This window comes from Acanthisitta chloris, unplaced genomic scaffold (genome assembly GCF_000695815.1).
Source record: "Acanthisitta chloris isolate BGI_N310 unplaced genomic scaffold, ASM69581v1 scaffold7028, whole genome shotgun sequence".
Taxonomy (NCBI): Eukaryota; Metazoa; Chordata; class Aves; order Passeriformes; family Acanthisittidae; genus Acanthisitta; species Acanthisitta chloris.
In genome coordinates, this window is record NW_008687660.1 from 56,259 (window position 1) to 76,838 (window position 20,580).

General features: G+C 35.6%; 1 protein-coding gene across 1 annotated transcript in view; it reads left to right on the plus strand.

The window, feature by feature from the left end:
* The window catches only part of NAALADL2 (N-acetylated alpha-linked acidic dipeptidase-like 2), a gene marked incomplete at its 5' end in the record, with an annotated part of 192,889 nt that overhangs the window by 47,398 nt on the left and 124,911 nt on the right, over positions 1-20,580 (plus strand). Inside the window, one exon of the mRNA XM_009080703.1 lies at positions 2,149-2,299. Coding sequence (XP_009078951.1) covers positions 2,149-2,299 — 151 coding nt within the window. The remainder of the gene's footprint in view (positions 1-2,148; positions 2,300-20,580) is intronic.

Here is a 20,580-nt window from a genome sequence, read left to right on the forward strand (position 1 = left end):
AACAACCCCACAAACAGAAGTTTCCTGTCTTCTGTGCTGCTAAATAAGCTAGAGATTAATTTAAAAAATACCAGATATTGATGCAGGAAAAGGCAATTGTTTTAAATCCTGGCTATCACACCATTTAGCTATGATTTATCCTGCTTCTCCCATAGTTTTCCCATCCATTATTTGTGCAACTAAATTCTAGCTCAATATCTGAATATGAACATGAATTGCAAACAGAACAATAGATAATAAATGAGCCTACCGTTTTGGAAATCTCTATTCCTGCATTTCTTTTAAGGTCTGTAATATCTTTTTAACTCTACATTTTTAAGCATCTGTGGTAGTGACATTCTCTCACTCTCACGTTCACCTGAATACTGTTCTCTCAAAGAATTCCTTTTTTATCTAGGGATTGCTTGTTTGAATAAGGTATGTAAGATTAAGTAATTCACAGGTTCACTTGCTTCTGTTTAACTGAATTCAGTTGAGTGTCAAAATCTCAGCAAATCACAATATTAGATGTGTTTACTTATAGAAATGGCAAATAGTAGGTTGCTATTTTTATAAATTTTTTCTGTCTTAGCTGTCAAGAAAAGCAGAACTAAACACCAAATGCTTATGAGGTTTAAACTGAATGCCATATATTCATGTCATTTACATACTTGTAAAGCCACAAAGAACTGTGCATAAATATTCCTTAATATCAGCAACTAGGAGATAAATTGAAAATTACATATAGATATGTATACACACACACAGGAAAAACATGAAGGGTCTAAAATATAGAGGGTGTAGGACAATTGAACTGAGAAACAGAGGTGAAATAACAAGTTCTTGAATTTGTAAAGAATCAGAGTTGTGTATTTCAGAAACAACATATACCTGTGGTAATTCCTCAGACCATGTGGAACCATTTGGAGAGTCATCAGTAGAGCAGCATAGTGAATAGTCAGATAATCCTTAAATACCCAAATTGCTTCTGTCTGAAAAATTAATACAGCCTTGTATCACTGTAGTAGTCTTCAACCAATTCCAAATATGCAGAGCATTACACAGAAAGGTCATCTCATTTCATGGGAGTATTTGCCACATTACAGTTTGATTTCATCTGATTCAGAATAAAATCCCTTTATTTTTCAGTTCTCTGTGAAGGAGAGAACCTGAGGTTTTCCAGTCAAAAAGTCTTCTGCAAGTTACTGTACTTGGATGCTTTTGTCCTTGACTTTGGGGAACTTTGCCTGATTTGCTGCCTCAGATCTATAGATTTTTGGAAAGCAGAATTTCCAGTTCCAACTCAAGTTTTGATGGTCTTATGACACAGAAATAAAGCTGTCTGTCTGACTGGAGGCAGACTCCAAGGTTTGGGTAAGATAGGCTGTTTTTCTAAATTTTATTTTATTTTTTTTGAATAATCAGTAAACTCCTTTTGTTTTCTGTCTTAACTGGAGAGTAGCTGTGTCCAGAAATCCTGTGCAAGGCTGATGTCAATGTATGCAAACATCTAGTATGTGCTATGCACATGTCCTTGAAGAGATAAATTAAGCAAGAATGTCTTACAGATGATAATATGGTAAATATGGAAGACCAACTCAAGATGTTTTAGTGAGATTAGTTTCAAAACTGAGGCATTTTCAAGGTGGCATTTATATTGTGTGGAGGTATGTTAAGGTTGTAAGTCTAGAAAGTGTCCAGTGAGTAGGGAGAAATGTGGTTCCTCTGGTATCTCTTTGTGTGCATTACTGAATCATGGTCAGTAGCTCATCTGAAGATAATCTCCAACACCCCATGAAAGTGGAGCAGTTGCAAATCTCAAATGGAATTGTGGTGAATGTTGGCACCATGTTTCAAAAATGTCCTACATATAATGTAAAAATAGGAATTCTTTTTGTCATTAGGTTTTGAAGAGAGTTTTTGCCATGAATTGGGAAACATGAATTAGATTTAGGTTTTGGGGGTTTTGATTTTGTCTTTTCATTGCTGCTGGTGCTATAATACAAGCACTTTGGCACTGCATCTGTCTTTATTGGGTTTGTACAGAGCATTGTGTAGTGAGAACATGATGCATGATAAAGCTTCTACCTAAACAGTAACAAAACTAAAAAATAATGTGTTCTGACATTGTTTGTGTTGATGATCATCCATATTGCTTTGTTCCCTCAGCTTTCTCTGTTGGAAGATGCAGGGTTTGGTGGTGTTCTTCTTTACATTGATCCTTGTGACTTACCAAAGACTACAGATCTTGCTGATAAAGCTTTTATGGTTTCCTTGAACAGTGGAGGAGATCCATCAACTCCTGGTTACGCCAGTATTGGTAAGTACTGTTCAAGGTATAGTCGGTTAATGGACGTTTTAATTCTCTGTAGATTGTAAGTATGGGAGTTAAATCACTAAACCAAATCCTGCCTGAAATAGAAGCTCTGAGTAAGGGAACACTGTGTAATGCATCATAGCTTAAAGGACAGACTCCAATCTCAAACATGCTTTAAACTCTTGGCAAAAATCTTTGCTCTAAATAATTTATTTTATTGCTTTTTGTGTTTGAGTATTCACACACTGAACCATTATTACTACCTGCTTATTCTTATCCTATGGGAAAAAAAATCCAACTGTGAAGTACTAATCCAGTGATCCCTGAGCAGGTTCTGTGGGATCTGTCCCCATTAAAAGACGTATTCCCTTCATTCTCCCTTCCACTTTTATGGTATTGGTAATGGAAACTTCTGGTCAATAGGTGCAAGTGCAATGTAATCAGAAATTGGTATTTGAAAAGATTTAAGAAAAAATAATGTTTATAGTATCTATGCACAATTGCCACTTGAATAGGATGTGTTCCTTTAGCCTTGCCTCAGTTCTGCCCAGAGGGACTGGGTTATCAATTATGCTTCTCTAAATACATCTATTTTCAAAGGATTTCCAGGGAAATAAAGAATTGGTTTCAAGGAACAACAGCCTCATGTAATTTTACATGGTTTTTTTTAAGCAATGTTAACAATAAATAGCAGCAACAGCATATTTGGATTGTATGAGCTATTAAAATCTAAATTCTGGCAGTTCAGTGAATGCATGTTCTGCTTGTCTGCAGCCTTTTCAGCTTTACAACCTCTTTTACTATCTAACTATTTGGAAATGTATTAAGCAGCAGTCTATGAGTTTGTGACAAGGCTTCGTCAAGAATATTTTGTCCGGTTACTAGCTCACACATCTAAAGTCTGACTTGAATTGGCACTAAATCAACTGAGGCAACACAGAGCTACTTCATGACTAGAATGGCAGAAAATAGAAATATTTGCCTGGTTGTCAAAGAAGGGTGTTAGCTATTCACAGCATGAATGCCTTGACAGCTCAGTGGGAAAGAAATTGCACATTTTCTCAGTGTCTTAGTGTACCTGACCCAGTGTTCTTAAAAGTGCCCTGGGAGCTACAGAGGTAAATATAACACTCTTCAAGCTTTATTCTTGCTCATTTCATGGAGCTATTTGAAAAACAGTTTGTCACTTATCTGTCTGGCTGACTCTGTAATGTTTTATTTACTCTACATGAAAAGTAAAGCTAATTAAAACAGATACACCAACATGAAGATGCCACTTCAGTGTCTAAACCTTATGTGTTGGTTTTCTGTCTGTAAATGATGTCATCAGCAGTGTGCATTCCAATCTCAGTTTCAGAAAAAGAAGCTTAATTATGTTGAGAACAGCGTTATAACTACGTTGATGGTTTCTAGTAGAAGCCTTAGTGTGGCTTGTGTGTGGTTTTAAATCTCTGAGCAATGTTCATAAGCAGGAGGAGGCTATCATGTTCTAAAACCATTTATATTTTGATCATTGAATGCGATGATGAGCTGGAAAGAGCTCAAAGGAATACTTGAGGAAACACATTTTTATGGTTCTGTCACTTGAAGGTAGATCAGATGGAAGTAATTTCTGTGTTTCTGATGATGATTTTTCTTCTCTGGAGACTATGAATCAGCTTGCTTAGAGGTAGCTTATGCCTGGGACAAACATAAATACATCTGGAGCACAGGCTTTTCCCTGAGGGATGTGCTTGCATATACAGTAGTTAAACTGCCTCTGTGTGGAATAAAAGAGCCAAAGAGCTTTGGTTGCCCCTTTCACTTTGATTCACCGAGTGTAACATGCACTACAAGAGATTTTATTGGAAGCTCCTGCTTAAGTTATTGGCATATCTTTGACACCATCTGCGCTACACACTTTGCCAGAAGAACTGTTACTATCACAATCTCAGGGACTGCTCCTACCACCATTCTCCCTTTTACTGGGAAATTCCTAGTAAGATGAGTGATCCAAACCTAGTCTTGTAGTCAGTGACTAAAAGGTAGGAAACTTGTATTTTCATGCTTCTGTCTATGTTTCTCACATACTTTTAGTCTGAAAACAATTTTCTCTGTGGTACCAGAGTACTGGAATGATTCAGTTTTTTTCATAGAAAAAAGGTCTTCATGAAATGATATCATTTACAGATCTTTTCTCAAAGTTGACAGCATTTTAAAATAGGATTTATAGAGTAGTTCAGAGAGAAGTTTGGACTTCTCATGAGATTTCAGCTCAAATTTTCTGTTTCATGAAGATTAAATGCTGCACTTCTGCATATGAATTATTTTGAATGTATAGAAATAGCTTGAGGATGGGTTTGAGATGCCAAGTACCTACCAGTGGAATGATTTTTTGATCTGTTTAACAAAGGAGAAAAAGTAATGATGAGAAGGAGAAGTGAACAGCACTTATGTAAAAGTTTCTGCAGCTTTGTTCCATAATTTAATTCTTCTGTTCCTAAGACACTTCTAATTCTGTGTCATATCAGTCCTGAAACAATCATATGAGCCTTTGTGAGCATCAGATCTGTCTTCCTGATTCTGATCGCCAAACACTACTGTCCTTCAGTTTTTAGAAATCTTTATTCTGTGTTCCTGCTTTTGAAATTAAACATACGGGATTAAGAAGCTTGAGAGGGATATAAGAGACTTATGTGGCAAAACTTTTCCTGAAAATAAAGTTTAGAAGAAAAGCATAAAACTTGAGTGACCTCCCCATCTACTTTTCTTTTTCCCTTTTGACTTTTTGACTGCTGCACTTCCTTTCACCTACATTTGTATGGCAGACACATATTAGATTTCTCCATCACTCGATTTCAGAGCTGTTTTAAATCAAATTTGCTTCTATACAGGAAATGGCTCAGTAAACAAAAATATGGATAGAATCTATTTGTCAATCTTAGTATGTAAATAGAAAAGTGGCATTATGATAAGCATTAAGAACCCTGCCCATGAGATAAGGTGCCTTATAATAGGATCCCTATCTGCAGTGGGGGAATAGAAATTATTTCTTGAAGAATTCAAATGAAATCATAGAAAATACCATGAGCTCAAAAATGCTGAAATATAACAGCTGTAAAATACAATCTCATGGTATCAGCTGGAGTTTCAAGTGTAATGTTGTTTTGGAGAAGTGTTATGCAGAGGTTATAACCGTAAGAAAAAAGAGTATATTTGGAAATAGTCCATGCTTCAGGTCATTGTTGACACATTGTCATGAGGGCTATTTTACAGGAATTTGGGTGAAAAAAAATCAAAGACACAGGAGAAATGCATGGTGTCCCTAGATCTGTGAATTGGGAACATTATTCAGGCAGGAGAATTAATATAAGCATTCCTCAAACATTGCTGATACAATATGATTTCAGAGGAAGGGACAAGGAAGGCAAGGAATTGGTAAGGTGTGGATCCACTGCAGGCTACAGCTGAGGCAATCACTGAAGTTGGTGATGCCTGTGAAAGCATAGGTAAGAAAGGACAACAATGCTGGACAGGCAGGGGAGTGAATCTGAGCCTGGAAAAGGGCAATATGCTGTTCTAATCTTTTGGGTTAGTTTCTCACTATCCAAATATCTTTTAATTCACAATTGCTGACACTGTTTTGCCTAGAATGGTAATTGACAAGTGATCTCTCTGTCTCTAACATGATCAATGACCTTTTCCATCTTATTTTCCCTCCTATCCTGTTGAGTAGAGGGATGAGAGTGTGGCTCAGTAGGTGTCTGATAGCTGGCCAAGTGTTCCCCATCCACACTCTTCAACAAAAGTTAAACACCAAATATGCATCGTCAAAACCCTGTGGCATTTACTTCTTTAGTTATTCTTTAACTGATCTTAGCCAGTTCTTCTAGAGCAAACACAGGGATCTACTTTCACTGCTTGGAATGTGGGTAAGTAGGTACATGCTGTGATGCAAATGTGTGCCTACTTTTATTTTTAGTCCACCCTGTGATTCTGTATATTTAGGTGCATCCTGCCTCATATCTGAGTTTCTCCTTACTGTCCTTAACTTCATGATATTTTACTCCCCTGAAGTCACCAGCTGAGCAGAAGTTAGCCAGAAAATAGAACATTGTGTAATGGTTTTAACCATGCATATGCAACATATGTTCTAAAATGTTTTGTTATAAATCATCATGACTTTTTACAAGATGTCCTCAGCCTGGTTTGTCTGTTCTTTCAAAGAACAAAACACAGCCACAAGAATATATTTTTAATGCTTGCCTTTGCAGCTGTGGAAATTATTCTGGGAATGTTTTCAATTTTTTTCCAGAATTTGTCTCTACTTTCTGCTGATAACATCAGATAAATGAAATACTAAGATAATTAGATGTGAAAAGACTGTCTACAGTCAGGCTTCTGGGTATTGTTCTTTTGGTTTATGTTCCTTAGGGACATACTGAAACTGGGGATAAAGAAAATGCTTAAGTTCCACATCATAATTTAGGGGTGTGTGTGATGGTGTCTATATGTTTGCATGTAGTCTTGATAATTTTGTTTTGTACTTATGGCATAATTTTAGTGGTTGCCATAAAAACCCCACACATTTTACCATACCAGCAACACTGCTCTATCTGATATACTGTGTTATTTCTGTATGAAGAAAAATCTGTGCTAATGCAATGGGTAAATCTTTGGAAAACACTGGCTTTGGAATAGTAAGCACAATAAGCAATATTTTCAGCAGATTTTCAATAATATCAGTAGCACTAATGGTTCAAAAGGTATTTGAATCCATGATCTGCCTCTTCAGATTTTGCAGGATGTAATAAAGCAACTACTTGCTATGTGGGTATCAGTTACATGCTCTGAGGATTTTTTGGATTTGTTGTTTTTATTTTTTCCTCCTATTTGGCTTTCAGTTGTTGTTTCATGTATTCAAAACTAAGAGAATTAGTTGGACATCAATATATTTTAACCTCATAGGTTTGAGTGTGTGGATGTCTGTATTGTTTATCATATATTATTTTGTCCTCTAATAAGCCACCTTTAGTTTTATCAAGGGGGAACAAGCAAATTTGAATTGAAAGCACTGTGGTTTTATTAATCAGAGTATTAGAAGAAGAGAGGAGAAATCACTGCCAATGGTACTGCAGTAGTTTGTTAGAAATTATTGCATCATTTGACTCTTGTAAATGCCATACTGAAACATATGGTCAAAACGTTTTTCAGTTTCAAAGAGAAAATTATTTCAAAATGTGAAGTGGAATGTACAAGTGGTGAACACCAGATTATTTGAAAACAACAAATCAGCACTTCCTTTGCTGCAAAATTAGTTCAGTGGAAAAAATACTGACTAAATGCTTCCTGACGTCTTATAAGTTGGAGAGGACTTCTCATTATTTTTAACATTTCATAAAGTTTCAAACTACTACCAAAACAGCCTTGACTCACTACAGAACATTCTCCAGTGAAGCCACTTTTGCGCTCATCCAGCAAAAATAGCATTTTAAGTGATGTCCAGATTAAATTTTTGAAGCTACTCAACTTTCAAGTGAATTTAGCATATTTAAATCTTTTGTGCAGTCATGATTGAGACTAATCCTGCCATAGCTTGAATGACATGATATTTTGGCTTGACATAATTTGTGCAAGTGAACTAATTTCTTATGTGCTCACAAACAGCAAATGTCACTGCATGGTGGTGAGTCTAGTCAGTGTCTTGGAATCTGCTACTACAGAGGTGCCTGCAGTGGGGTTAAAATCAATTGTCTTTGCATAGGCTAAGAATTTGGGATGGGGGGCTGTTTTTTGAGGTCTCCCTTGCACTCCCATATACAACTCCTGGCTCCACGTGGGTATGGTGTTAAGCAAATGAGACCCAAGACAGGATATTGAGGAAATATTTAATCAGATTTATGTGTATGGATGAGGAAAGGAATTACTTCAGTTTGCAAAGGCAGAGGAGAGGATAGTTGTGTGTTTCCTCACATAGCAATATATTATGATCCATTTTAAGAACCAGCAAAGCTCTGAACTGATTGTCAGCTAGAGGCCAATTTTATGGACCACTTGCTCTGTTGCCAGTCATTTGCTACTTAACACCCTTCTCTGGCATTACTGTGGTTTCCTCTAATCCTCTATCTTTCACAGCCTTTTCCAGTGGCTTCACTGTTTTTCAGATGAGGGTTGTTTTCTTTCAGAGCCTAATTAATCTACTGTTGCTTGAGATTTTTTTCATCCAGCAATGTCTAGCAGATGGGCAGGAAAGTTTAACAGAGTTTGTCCATGACATTTCTGTTTATAGCAAAAACATGAAGAGAAATAGCACACCAATACAGTCACTTTCAGGTTTTGGTAATTGCAGCCTGTACATATTCTTTGTCCATTGCACCTGAAGCACTTGCTTAGATCAATATCAAATTGGTGCTGTCAGCTCTCCACTGCAAGCAAGCAACAGTGGTATTGCCTATTGGTTGAGTACCCAGAAGGGCTTAAAAACTGTAGGTAGCAACCTTTTGAGTGGACCTCGTTTTGTAGGCTCCAAAACTCTGATTATAGTATTGCAGTAAAACAACCTCAGTGTTCTAGGCTTATTTTTCCTGTATTTATAATAGCTGAGTTTAATTTCCACCTTCTTCCATTGCAGATGATACATTGTACATTCTGAAAATTGATACTTGTCAAAATTTAAAAGATACCCTCCAAATAAGACTGTTAAAGCAGTTTAGATTCAAAACTGGCTGTTTTCAGTTTTTCAATGAAGACTTAAGTTCGATTAAAAGAATTGATGGGTTGCAGAAAGTGTTTGTGAATTTAGGCTGAATTTGGTGAGTTTTCAAGCATTAAGGTAGTTTTGTATGCAGAAAGGAGATTTTGAAAAGCTATTATTTCCCTCACAGGACGATAAAGCAGATAATACCTATATATATACCTATATATATATAAAGAAATTGTATTTTCTACTAAAGCTTGATGAACTTTCCCATAGGTTTGTGCTTGTCTCTAAGACCATGGTATTTTATCCTCCTAGTGCTCGTGACACCATGGTATTTTATCCTCCTAGTGCTCCTATGCTCGAGTTGGGATACTGCAATGTAACTCTCACATATTGCAGTAAACACCTGCAAGTGCACCTGCACAGTATCAAGAGCACCATAAAGTCAGCTGGCTGATTGTTTAAGCAATTAAAGATATAATTAGTTTTATAATTGAATTTTTTCCTAGTGCGGTTTGAATACTGAAAGCCAGAATAAACCAAACCATCTTTAATTTGACTCGGTCGCTGTTCCAGCCCACTGTTTTACCATATCCAGCAGCTGCATAAAAAAGATAATAGCACCACTTACTACTTTCAGACAGGTAGGAACTCCCCCAAAAGAAAACCTAATCATCTTAAAATGGAGGTGTGGAAAATACTTTATCATTGCATAAATGTGTACTATCATATTTTATAGTATTGATCTGCAGAATACTGAAATATGAACCACTGTAGACAAATTGCCTAAGTACTCTCTGTATAACTGGAGACATAGTGACTTTTTGATTAAGGGGCATTAGACTAATTTACTGTTGCTGGGACAAAGTTACGAGGCTCCTTTATGTAAGAGACTGCATCCGTTTTCATGCAAATCTGTTCTCTCCTTTCCTCTACAAAAACAATTTAAATTGCTCTGTTTGCTCTCTGAAAACATGGAGCTTCATTTTGGAAAACGGATAGTACTGCAAAAAAGACTTGGGGGTAGAGATGGCCAAAGGCCAGCTGTGCAGTGCAAGAGAATGTCATAAATGTAGGAGAATGTCTCTCACAAGGAGGCAGCCATAGCTTACAAAGCTTGTTTCTTCAGTGCTTTTGAGGTGTCCTGTATGCAGTGATGCCAGTCAGTATTTGCTGTGTGATGGGTACAATGCCAGAATGAGAAACAGTCAGTTTGTTGCCAGATGCTTTCGTTATCTGACATGATTTTCATGTGCAAAAACAGACAGTGAGAATGATTTGAATAAATCCTTGAAACTTTAGTAACTGTTTCAATTTCAATTAGGACAAGTATTTGCACCAAATCTGTGTAACTTCCAATACTTCTTAAAGGGTAATTTTACATAGCTGACAGGTGGGTCTATTGAGTTAGTGAAAAAAAAGCATGAAGCCTCTTGGGTTGTTTAAAATCTCCTCAAAGTCATAGATCTTTTAGAATAATGATATAATGATTTGCATATTTATTTAAAATATTGTGCTATAGGGACCACCCTTTACAAAATATGTAATGAACAAATTAAGCAGCTTGTGCTGCCTAATTGGGAGGGAATTTTATTTTTTATAGCAGATGTCTGCTAAAGCTGACACGTGGTGACAATCTATTCCTTTCTGGTATAATGCTCATAACAAAACAAGGAGACTAATTTTAGAACAGCTGGCCTACTCATGTTTTAAAATGCCTAGGTTTGTTGGGTTTTTTCTCTATTTCCAGGCATCAGTGGTCTTTTAACTAGTCCACTGTGTGATTTCTGCCAAGCCTGGTTTCATCCATGACTGCAAGCGATTTTCAGCAGGGTTTTGCATACTCAAGGAGAACTCAACCACACATTGTCAAACCTCCAGCAGTTACAACTTGGGCAGTAGTAATTTTTGCATAGTATAAAATCCATTTTGCTTACTGTAGTAGTAAATGAAGTATAAAGGTGAGGTAGAACTAAGAATTAATTCCCTTGTATGTTACTCTGCTCCTTCCCAAAACTGCTACATTATATGTGCCTTTGAGTATTGCTGGTAAGAGGTGAAATATTTCTCTGGGCAGTAGTGTAGTGTATGCAGCTAAAGCACTAAAAAAAGAGGTACAGCACCTGGCATGGACTGTCTTGAGGAATGTTTTAAAAGTTGCCCCGAAAGAGAGAATATAGACTTTGCAATGATAATATGAGTGGAATATGTCTTGATTTAACATTAGGTGACTCGTGTAAGGAGAGTTGTATAAAGGTTATATGGATAATTTAATAGAAGTTATTGGTGTTTTTTTTAAAGTGGTGAAGGTGGAAGGCATGAAATTCAGTAATATAAAAATATATATAAGTATCAAATACCTAGTACTGTGCTTGATTAATTTTACTTTGTAGTTACAATTGATTTGTAAACTGTAGGTCCTTAGATGCTCTTACCCTGTTTTTAATATCAGCCAGGCCCTTACATGCTCTTACCCTGTTTTTAATATCAGCACCCTGATTAAGGGAGAGCATTACCTTGTGAGCATCAGGATACTGGAGGAAATGAAGCTTGACTGTTGTCTAATAAATAAATTTAGAAATCCCAAACCAGAATGCAAACAAGGAAAAAATGCATGGATTTTAAGTAGGTGTCAAAACTGTTAGGCATTACTCATATTTTTTACATCATTTTGTTTGTTAGTACTACGCATCAAAGCACAGAAGATAAGTATACTTAAAACACTTAGGCACAAGCAGTAGTCTGGTCAGCAATGTTTTCAGAAATTACAGCTTCAGTTTTATTTTTTGTATTTCTGGCAATTTCATCATGTTAAACAAAACACATTTGTGTTTCTGGACTCAGGATTTGTCCTCTAATTTATACAATGGACCTGTAATTCTGAGCTCTGAAGCTCTGATTTAGGAATCAGTGCTTTATGATAAGGTATAGTTACATCTCTCATTCGCTTTGTAAGATGAAATGTTGAATTGCAAATCCTATAATAGATTTACAAATCCTAAAGCATATGCAGAAATACTGCAAGAGATTTACAAATTGTAACATAAATCGTAATAAAGTAATGTTTAGCTATTCAAATCTATACTAATTTCTAAGTTAAAATCTTTGTGATCCTAGAAGAGATCATTCTTGAACTTTAATGCTTCTTCTGGGTTTATCAGGTTCTTTATGATTTGTTTCTACAGGATTTAAGTTTATTAAAATACTTTGTCTCAATTTCCCCTTCAATTTCATAGCAAAAAAAATAATTAAAAAAGATTGTGCTCCAAGCAGGGTCCTCACTCTTGATCAATAGTTTAAAGGACTTCAGCTTTTCTGAGGTCAAAGAACAAGATGCTTTTTGTATTGGTAGTATGCAGCCATTTAAATTAAAATAGGAGAAAACTTCTGTGGCACCTATTGTAATTGGCAAAGGGACAAGTGACTGATTCACCTGATTCAACATGTCCATCTAATGCAATTACAACACAATGGCAGGTATTCATTCGTGTCCTAATCTAAAGAATAAAAATAGCAGTAATTGTCAGAAATGGAAGAATAAGTGAATGTTTTCTGAGCACTTTAAAGAGAGAATTGGATGGATGAAACGTGGGTACTTATATTATTATAGTCTGTAGATTGCAGACATTAAAGATTTTTAGACAGTACTGGGTGCTGTGCAGTGAGGAAGATGACAGAATGAAATTTAATTTTAGAATTTTTATATAATTATTTCTGACACATGGTGAGAAATACTTCAGTCAGTTATCTGACATACCTTGTAACTCTTAATCATATTGTTTTTCTCTAACTTCAAGGAATGGTCTTTGTAGTTGATAAACAGTTTTTGAGAGTGATAAAGGAATTATACCATGTGAATAGGAGGTAGGTCCAGTGGTTCTGAGAAGTGATGGCAAAGAGAAAAGATTGAAAGAAAGCTCAAGACCCAGTAGTGTTTGTATTCTCTGTCTTCATGATTCTTTTGTGGAGCAGGATTAATGAAAAACTACATGGAGGTTTTCTGGAAGGTCAGTTGCAGTGGCCATAATACTGTTCTGGTAGGTGCCACAGTTACTGTATTGTGTTTAAAGTCAGAATTTTAACGTGAAAGTAAGTTGTCACTCCTGGAAGAAATGCTTTCATTGTTAATTCTGTTGCTCAAGGCTTTGAGCACAGGAAAGTTACTCTGAGCCTTAGACATTTCTCCTTTTACCTCTATTGCTCTAGCTGAGACAAATTCTTGTGGATAAAGAAGTTGTCTGACAGATTCATCAGTTGGGTTTTCTGAAATATGGGATTGCTTGTGTAACAATATGTACATTTCTACCATCTGTATGTCAGGATCTGTAGATACACGTGGCTTTTCTTAAGCCATGTCTGATAGCCCAGTAAAGCTGAACTATTAATAGCCATGCTACTATCCCAATCGTAATTGGCTGTGATAAGAATCATAGAATCAATGGATTGGGAAAGACCTTCAAGATCATCAGGTCCAGCACTACTAGACCATGGCACCAAGTGTGACATCTAGTCTCATCTTAAAATCCTCCAGGGATGGTGAATCCACCACCTCCCTGGGCAGCACATTCCAATGCCTGAGCACTCTCTCTGTAAAAAAATATCCTACTACTATTTAGCGTAAACCTCCCCTGGCAGAGCTTGAGTCTGTGCCCCCTTGTCCTACTGCTGGTTGCCTGGGAGCAGAGACCAACCCCCACCTGACTGCAACCTCCATTCAGGGAGTTGTAGAGGGTGATAAGGTCTCCCCTGAGCCTCCTCTTCTCTGTTAGGTCTCCTCAAATGGACTAGTTTTTACATTGTAAATATGACATTGCAATACCCAGATTCCTTGTCTTCCAGTAAGACTCCAGACACCTACTGCTTGTTCACTGAAGAATTAAATTGTTATAATCATTATTTCTTAGTCTTTTAAAAAAGAAAAACAAAAAACAACTTTAAAAGACTGACAGTTAATCTCAGTAGCAAATTGATTTGTATTTTATACAGTTTATCTAGGAAGCCTTGCAAGTAAAGGAAAAATAATCAATTTTGGACAATTATTGACTTTTTAATATCATTGGTCTGACAAGTTAGAACAATACTTAACTATTGGCTGTCACATGTTTAAAGAGCAGATGCTGAGATTTGGAATTCCTGAACAGAAGAGATATTACTGTTCCCATTTTATGAGTCATACAGAGAAATACACTGTGGTAAAGTGATTAGTCCTTCTTGACCATAAAGTTAGTAGAAGAGAAATACAGTGATTCCTGGATCCATTCTTTTTGTCCTTTGGAATATGCCCCTTTACTTTCATACTCCTTTTGGTTTATCTGCTGCACGAATGTACAGACATTATTGCATTTTAGTGAAAAATTTACTTCTGGTATAAACTGCAGTAATACTTTATCTGCTTTATTAAAACAACTTAAAAATTAGATAATTTATCTTAAAATACCCATTTTCAAAAGCCATCTGGATGCAGTCCTGACTAATATGCTCCAGGGGATCCTGCAGGGAGGTTGGACTACATTTCTGACTATAGTCCCTTCTAGCCATGCTGATGCTGTGAAGGTAAGTGGGTTGGCTGAAAGCTATCCTCATGACACAGCTGTCATTGCAAATTTGCTGGTTGTAGCTTACTGAAAATATTTATGGTTTCAAAACTGGAGTGGTTTTGTATTTTAGTAATTATGATAATGGGAATTGCCTCAAACATGTGTTGTCATTTGTGAAGCTGAATTTAACCTCATGTTGGAATTCTTAGCCTGCAAGAAAAAAACCAAAGAATAAAAGAGGGAATAAAAGAAACTGAATGGTTAAATAAATGCCCATCAAACATCCAGATATAGACCTGAGGCACTAATGTATACTGGACTACAAGTTGGTGTGAGTTTGTTTCTGTTACCAGACCTGAGGCACTAATGTGTACTGGACTGCAAGTTGGTGTGAGTTTGTTTCTGTTACAAATATGAAAAACATGGACTTCTCTTTAACTAAAAGCTGATAGATTTTCTTTTCTTATACCCACTCTTAAATAAAGTAGAAGGAGTCTGTGGCCTTAAATTTTAGTGGGGGAAAGGATGGTTTATTTTGAGCTTGTACGGGACTGCATTAGTAGAATGTATCAAGCTATATTCAGTATGATTTAAGGCTTGAAGGAGCATTTTTGCAGCTGAATTACCTCTCTTGTTCTAACCATAATTGTGCCCATACATTGTATCTCTGACTGGATGTGGGTACTAATTTGAGTACTCCTGCCTCTCATGATTTGAGTGTCAGACCAATTAGAAGCACAAAGGCCTAATTAGACCTCCAATCTATGTATGTAGTGTGTAGTAAAATCATGAACTTCTCTTTCAGGTTCTACCTTCCTTGGTACTGTGCTTTGTATCAGACTTTAGGAGAAGTCACTTCTGAAAGGAGTGCATTGAAGGAAATACATGTTGCAGCTTCCAATATTGCCTTTTGACATTGCCTTCCCAATATCAATAGATAAAGATGCTCTAATTGTTATGGAGTGCTTGCTAAAAAATGCTGATGACTCTTCAGTCCATTGGTCTGATTGAGGTTGGTGGCTGTTCAACATCTTGCATGTGTAATTTGCAAAAATGAAGCTTTATTCAGTAAATTGTTCTCAACTAGAGACTGTTAATGTCTAATTGCAGAGACTGACTGTGCTCATCCAGAAAATAAGTTCAGTTCACAGGGTATCTCTGCCACTTAGTTGAACTAAAGAGGGGAAGGAAATGATACCTGTGGAAGGAAAGCCTCAATTGTTTCAGAAATGTCAGGGAAAATGTCAGGGCTGAGAATATCAGGCCAGGGACTTGTATGTTCCATGGATGCTGTGTTTTTCTTTGTGCTTCCATCATTTTCTTTGAATTATCATCTAGTGTCTTTTATTTTTGTGTTGGTAAAGAAAACTTTAATGTTCCCACTATTAAATGCTTGCTATAGATTACATCCTCCTCACCTTTTTCAATTCCTTTGTTATGTTTTACCCACCTGCTGAATTTTGTAGTGTGGGGGCTTACAATTGGAAAAACACTCCAGCTGAGACTTTGTGTGCTTGAATAACTGAGCTCTGAATATACCCCATGTAGGGCATTCACACTGCATAGTTGCTTTCAGGATAAAAACTGATTTGTGTATATGTGAGGGTACAGCAGCAAATTTTGCTTAGAAAACAGTTTTTATGTATACTTGGATGCTTCTTTTATATTCAGTAATGCCATTTTAAAAAATGCCCTACAGAAACATGTCTACATACTTTTCATTTTGCTTAGATTTAATAAAAGAGCAGAGCTAGTGAATGTACTAGTTCTTCAGGCTATTAATAGACAGGATATTAGTACCTGATAGTACTGAAAATCCTTGATAATTAGTGGTAAGTGTTATAATTAATAAGTGCTTTTAAATGTATTTACCATTCAGTCATGACAAGGATGAAAGACAGTGTAGGGTTAAGATCATTTTGATTAAATTTATGATGCTAAATCTGGAGAACTAATTTTAGAATGAGTTGTAAAATGTGTGACTTCAATTAAAGGCAGCAAGTACCTGAGTTTTTCTGTTCACCTAAGAATAATTTGAATTGTTTAACTCCATCACCTCTGACCAATTTACTTGAGAGTGTGGATTTCTTTAGGTCACTTTTTTCAATGCCAGATTTCTACTTAGCCAATTCCAGTAAATAACCCCATGACAACTTTGTATGTTTCTTATGACCTCAGGGTGAACATGCCCTGTGGTATTTCATTTTTTTCTGGTTTACCCCCATGGCTGTAGATTGCTTGGTCTACCTCATCATGCTGAGAAATGATTCCTTCATCTATTCTGGTTTACAGATCCTTTAAAGACATGTTTCCTTCATTCTACAGAGTAAAAATAAAATAAAACATTAAAACCAGAACTCTTGTGGATTTCCTCTACTATTTTATTCATAGTTAACCATCCAAGATAATAAAAAGAGCAAAACCTGTTTTGGTTAGCATGTATTTTAAAAGTCCTAAAATGACCAATCCATAAATCTGTTAGTTAAATTATTAATTTTTACTACATTACATATACAAAATTAATTCCTTACAACTTTGTTGCATAATTTAAATTAAATATTGCCTAAAGCTTAAATGTAACAGCAGTTTACAGGAGGTTTCTTGGTGTGGCCAAGATGGATCCCACATAGACATTATTATTCCTTGCACTTCTGTGTTTCAAGTTGAAATTATAAACCAAAAATAAAATTCTAACAGGGAAATTGCAGTTTGACAATTTCTTAAAGCAAGCATGAAGTATTTGCATCACTGATAAAGCAGTTCATAATCCATCCTGTCAGCTTTCACCTGTACTGTAATGCCTCTGGTACTCCTGAAAAGTTTAGACTTTTCTTTCCAGGGAAAACAGTTGAATTATCAGTTGAATTGAAAGGAGATTGTTGTGTTGAAGTCAAAATCTGAAGTCACACACCTTGGCCCATCAAATGAAATCCTTTTTAAACTTTCTGTTTTGCCCTTATGTGGTTTATTAAAAAAATAAAAAAAATATATTTATAACTGCATAGTCTTCAAAAGATTCTTATTGATGATGGATATTGGTATGCTGTTAACTCCCACCTATTACTCACATTTCTGTAATCTTTGAAAGGTATTATAAGTGTCTAAAATAATACGTAAGAAAGTAGTATTGTCAGTGCCCTTACATCTCGTTAATTCTTCTGTTGTTAGTTTGGAATTATACAACTGGACTGTCCTTACTTCATGTACAAAAGGTGCTTTTAGCAGGTTGAAAATGCATTGAAATATCTACAACTGCAGAACATACAACCAACCATTTCATGGAGATATCTAATAATTCTAGGTATTCAAAATAAAATAATATACTCTCAAATGGCAAGTGGAGAAAAGCAATTGAATATGTCCTTCAAGATGAAAAACTAGACCATTATTATTTAGCTTTCTGCAGTGTACAAGACTAATAATCTTTACAGTATAGCAAGTGGTTAATGATTAATCTTATTTTCAATTAATTTATGGATGATATACTCTCTCCCAAAATGAATTGAAAACAAAGATATATTGCCAGAGTTCCTTTTTTAATTGCAATGGTCTTAAAAAGAAATCAATGTATTATTTCACTTTGAACTCTATGGTGATAAACTCTATGTTGAAAGCTTGGTTATTTTTCTGATTAAGGCTTTAGGGGCCACAAGAAATAAATATAAATCTTCATAAATGGGTGTTCAGGTGTACTCAGAAGAAAGGTGCTGCTTCGACTCAGATTCTGGGAAGTATATTTTCTTTGTCTCACACTCTCAAACTGTGCCCTGGGAATCTTTTAATTGACTCTGGCATAACAGATCTAGAGGTATAGGAATCCTAGTCTGCTGCACACACCAGTGGTGCAGCTTCAGCCCTGTTCTTCACAGCTGCAAGAATTAAGTGCTTTGTTTTGCACTGATTGCTAAGTGTATTCTTACTCTAAGCACAGGGCAGCACTTTTAAATAACCTGTCTCTCTCCCTTTAGTTCTCAGTAGTTTATCATAGATAGCACTTTTAAATAACCTGTTTCTCTTCCTTTAGTTCTCAGTAGTTTATCATAGAATCATATAGGTTTAAAAGTATTTTATCTATTCAGTTTTGCCCTTTCCCATCTGGCAGTCTGTGTTTCTGACGAAAATTTGGCTTTGAAAATTAAAAAGGCCGTTTTGATATTTATTTTTTATATTTTTGAGGAAAAAATAGTATGCCTATATTGTATACTGTGCAGATTACTCAACAGAGTTCTTCATGGTATTAGTGTATCAGCCCCATTACACGTGTGTTGTTCGAAATATGTGGATAATTAGACAAACTTCAAGACACATTAGGAAACATTTAAGCACAATAAAATGTCTCTCTTTGTTGTCAAACTACTTTACTTTTTAAGTACCTAAAATCGGTTCTGTCCTAGCTGGTTGCCTGTATTGGTTGTGGTACGTGGTACAGGATGTCCATATATTTCTACCAACATAGTGTTGACAACTTAAAATCTTTTGTTTCTCACTGTAATCTTTGATGTTGATTACTACTTCACTTGAAAGACAACAAATTGACTGCTTCAGATCTCTACACAATCTATCCAGGAAATTAGATCAAGAGTATGTAAATTTTATAGTTATCTTACCTTCTGTTAAACATTTTTTTAAGGCAAAAACTTCCACTTTAAAAGAGTTGAGGTGTTTACCAGAAGGCCTTTTAATTTGTCTGATATGTTAAAGTCCTTATGTTCTGGAAAACTGGTTTGTTTTTTAGAAAAGTCTGAACACGTACTGAAGAGTGAGAAGTCTTTTGTTCCAAACAGGCATGAGATTATATGCCCAAATTATGGCTGGAAAAAAAAAACTGTTACATATAAACAGTGTTTGCAAAGGTTATATTATTGTAGTTAATGGAAAATGAAAAGGACTAATTTCTTAGTCAAAAAAGATTAATCTATAGAGTAAAAATTTCAGTAAGGACCTGTCATTCCTCTTAATAAGATAAAAAATAATGGAGAGGTTCCTAAAACTGGAGATACAGTCTAAAGTTCTGGCCATTTTAAAGTTTTAGGAGTTTGCTGTTGACTTTAGAGTCAGAATTCAGTCAGAATTTTCCACCTCTGAGTTACTGCAAGGTCAAATAAATACAGATAAAAAATGTCACATCTGTGTAGCTGGTGCAACAGCATTTCAGAAATGATTTGAAGTTGGGTGTTTGGGAATTAATTCAATTTGCCAATGCATGTCCACACATCCTTCTCTGCTGTCATTACCTCTGCTTATATTATTTTCTCTATTACCATACACAGCCAATCTTCCCTTCGGATTAGATACTATTTCCTGGTAAGATTTAGTCAAATCCCACTGAAATACAGAGAGAACTCATTCTGAAACAGCTATATTTGATTTTATTTTTTAGTCTAATGCTCAAACACTGTTTTGTCTATGGTTGACTGATTTTTGATGTACACATATTTCAGCATTAGTAGTGTAAAATATTTCAGACTATATTTATCCATTCATCCATCCACTTCTTGGTGGAGTCTGCAATATATCAAGAAGGGATAGTAACCTGTAAGACTTGCCTAAACTCCTTTGGTCCTGTTAATAGCCAGACTTCTGTCTAGATTACTCATGATTTGAGCAGGCAGATTTTAAGCTGGACTTTGCCTCTCCTTATATTGCTTGCTTGTTTGTGTTTAAAACATTTCCAGCAAGCATTTTGAAGACATTAGGAAAGAAAGGCTCATTTTAACCTGTCATTACAAATGGCATTTTGCTATTTATTGCCCATTGCTTGGTATTTATTGTAGGCTAAACCCATAGGTGTTTCAAAGAGAATTTTCAGTTGTCAATAGAAGTATTCTCTGTAGAACTGGCAAACTTTCCTTGCTACACTTCCTACTTTAATCTACATTTATTTTATATTCAATTAATATTATTCCTATTTTGAAGGAACAGTTAACCCCATTGTAGAGGTGAATTATTTTTCAAATACAAATATATTTTTGCATGAAAATATAATTTTTATATAATCCACTGGGATTTTTTATAATGCAAGAGCAATAATTCTTTTGTAAATCTCCATGTAACTTGCATTTTATACT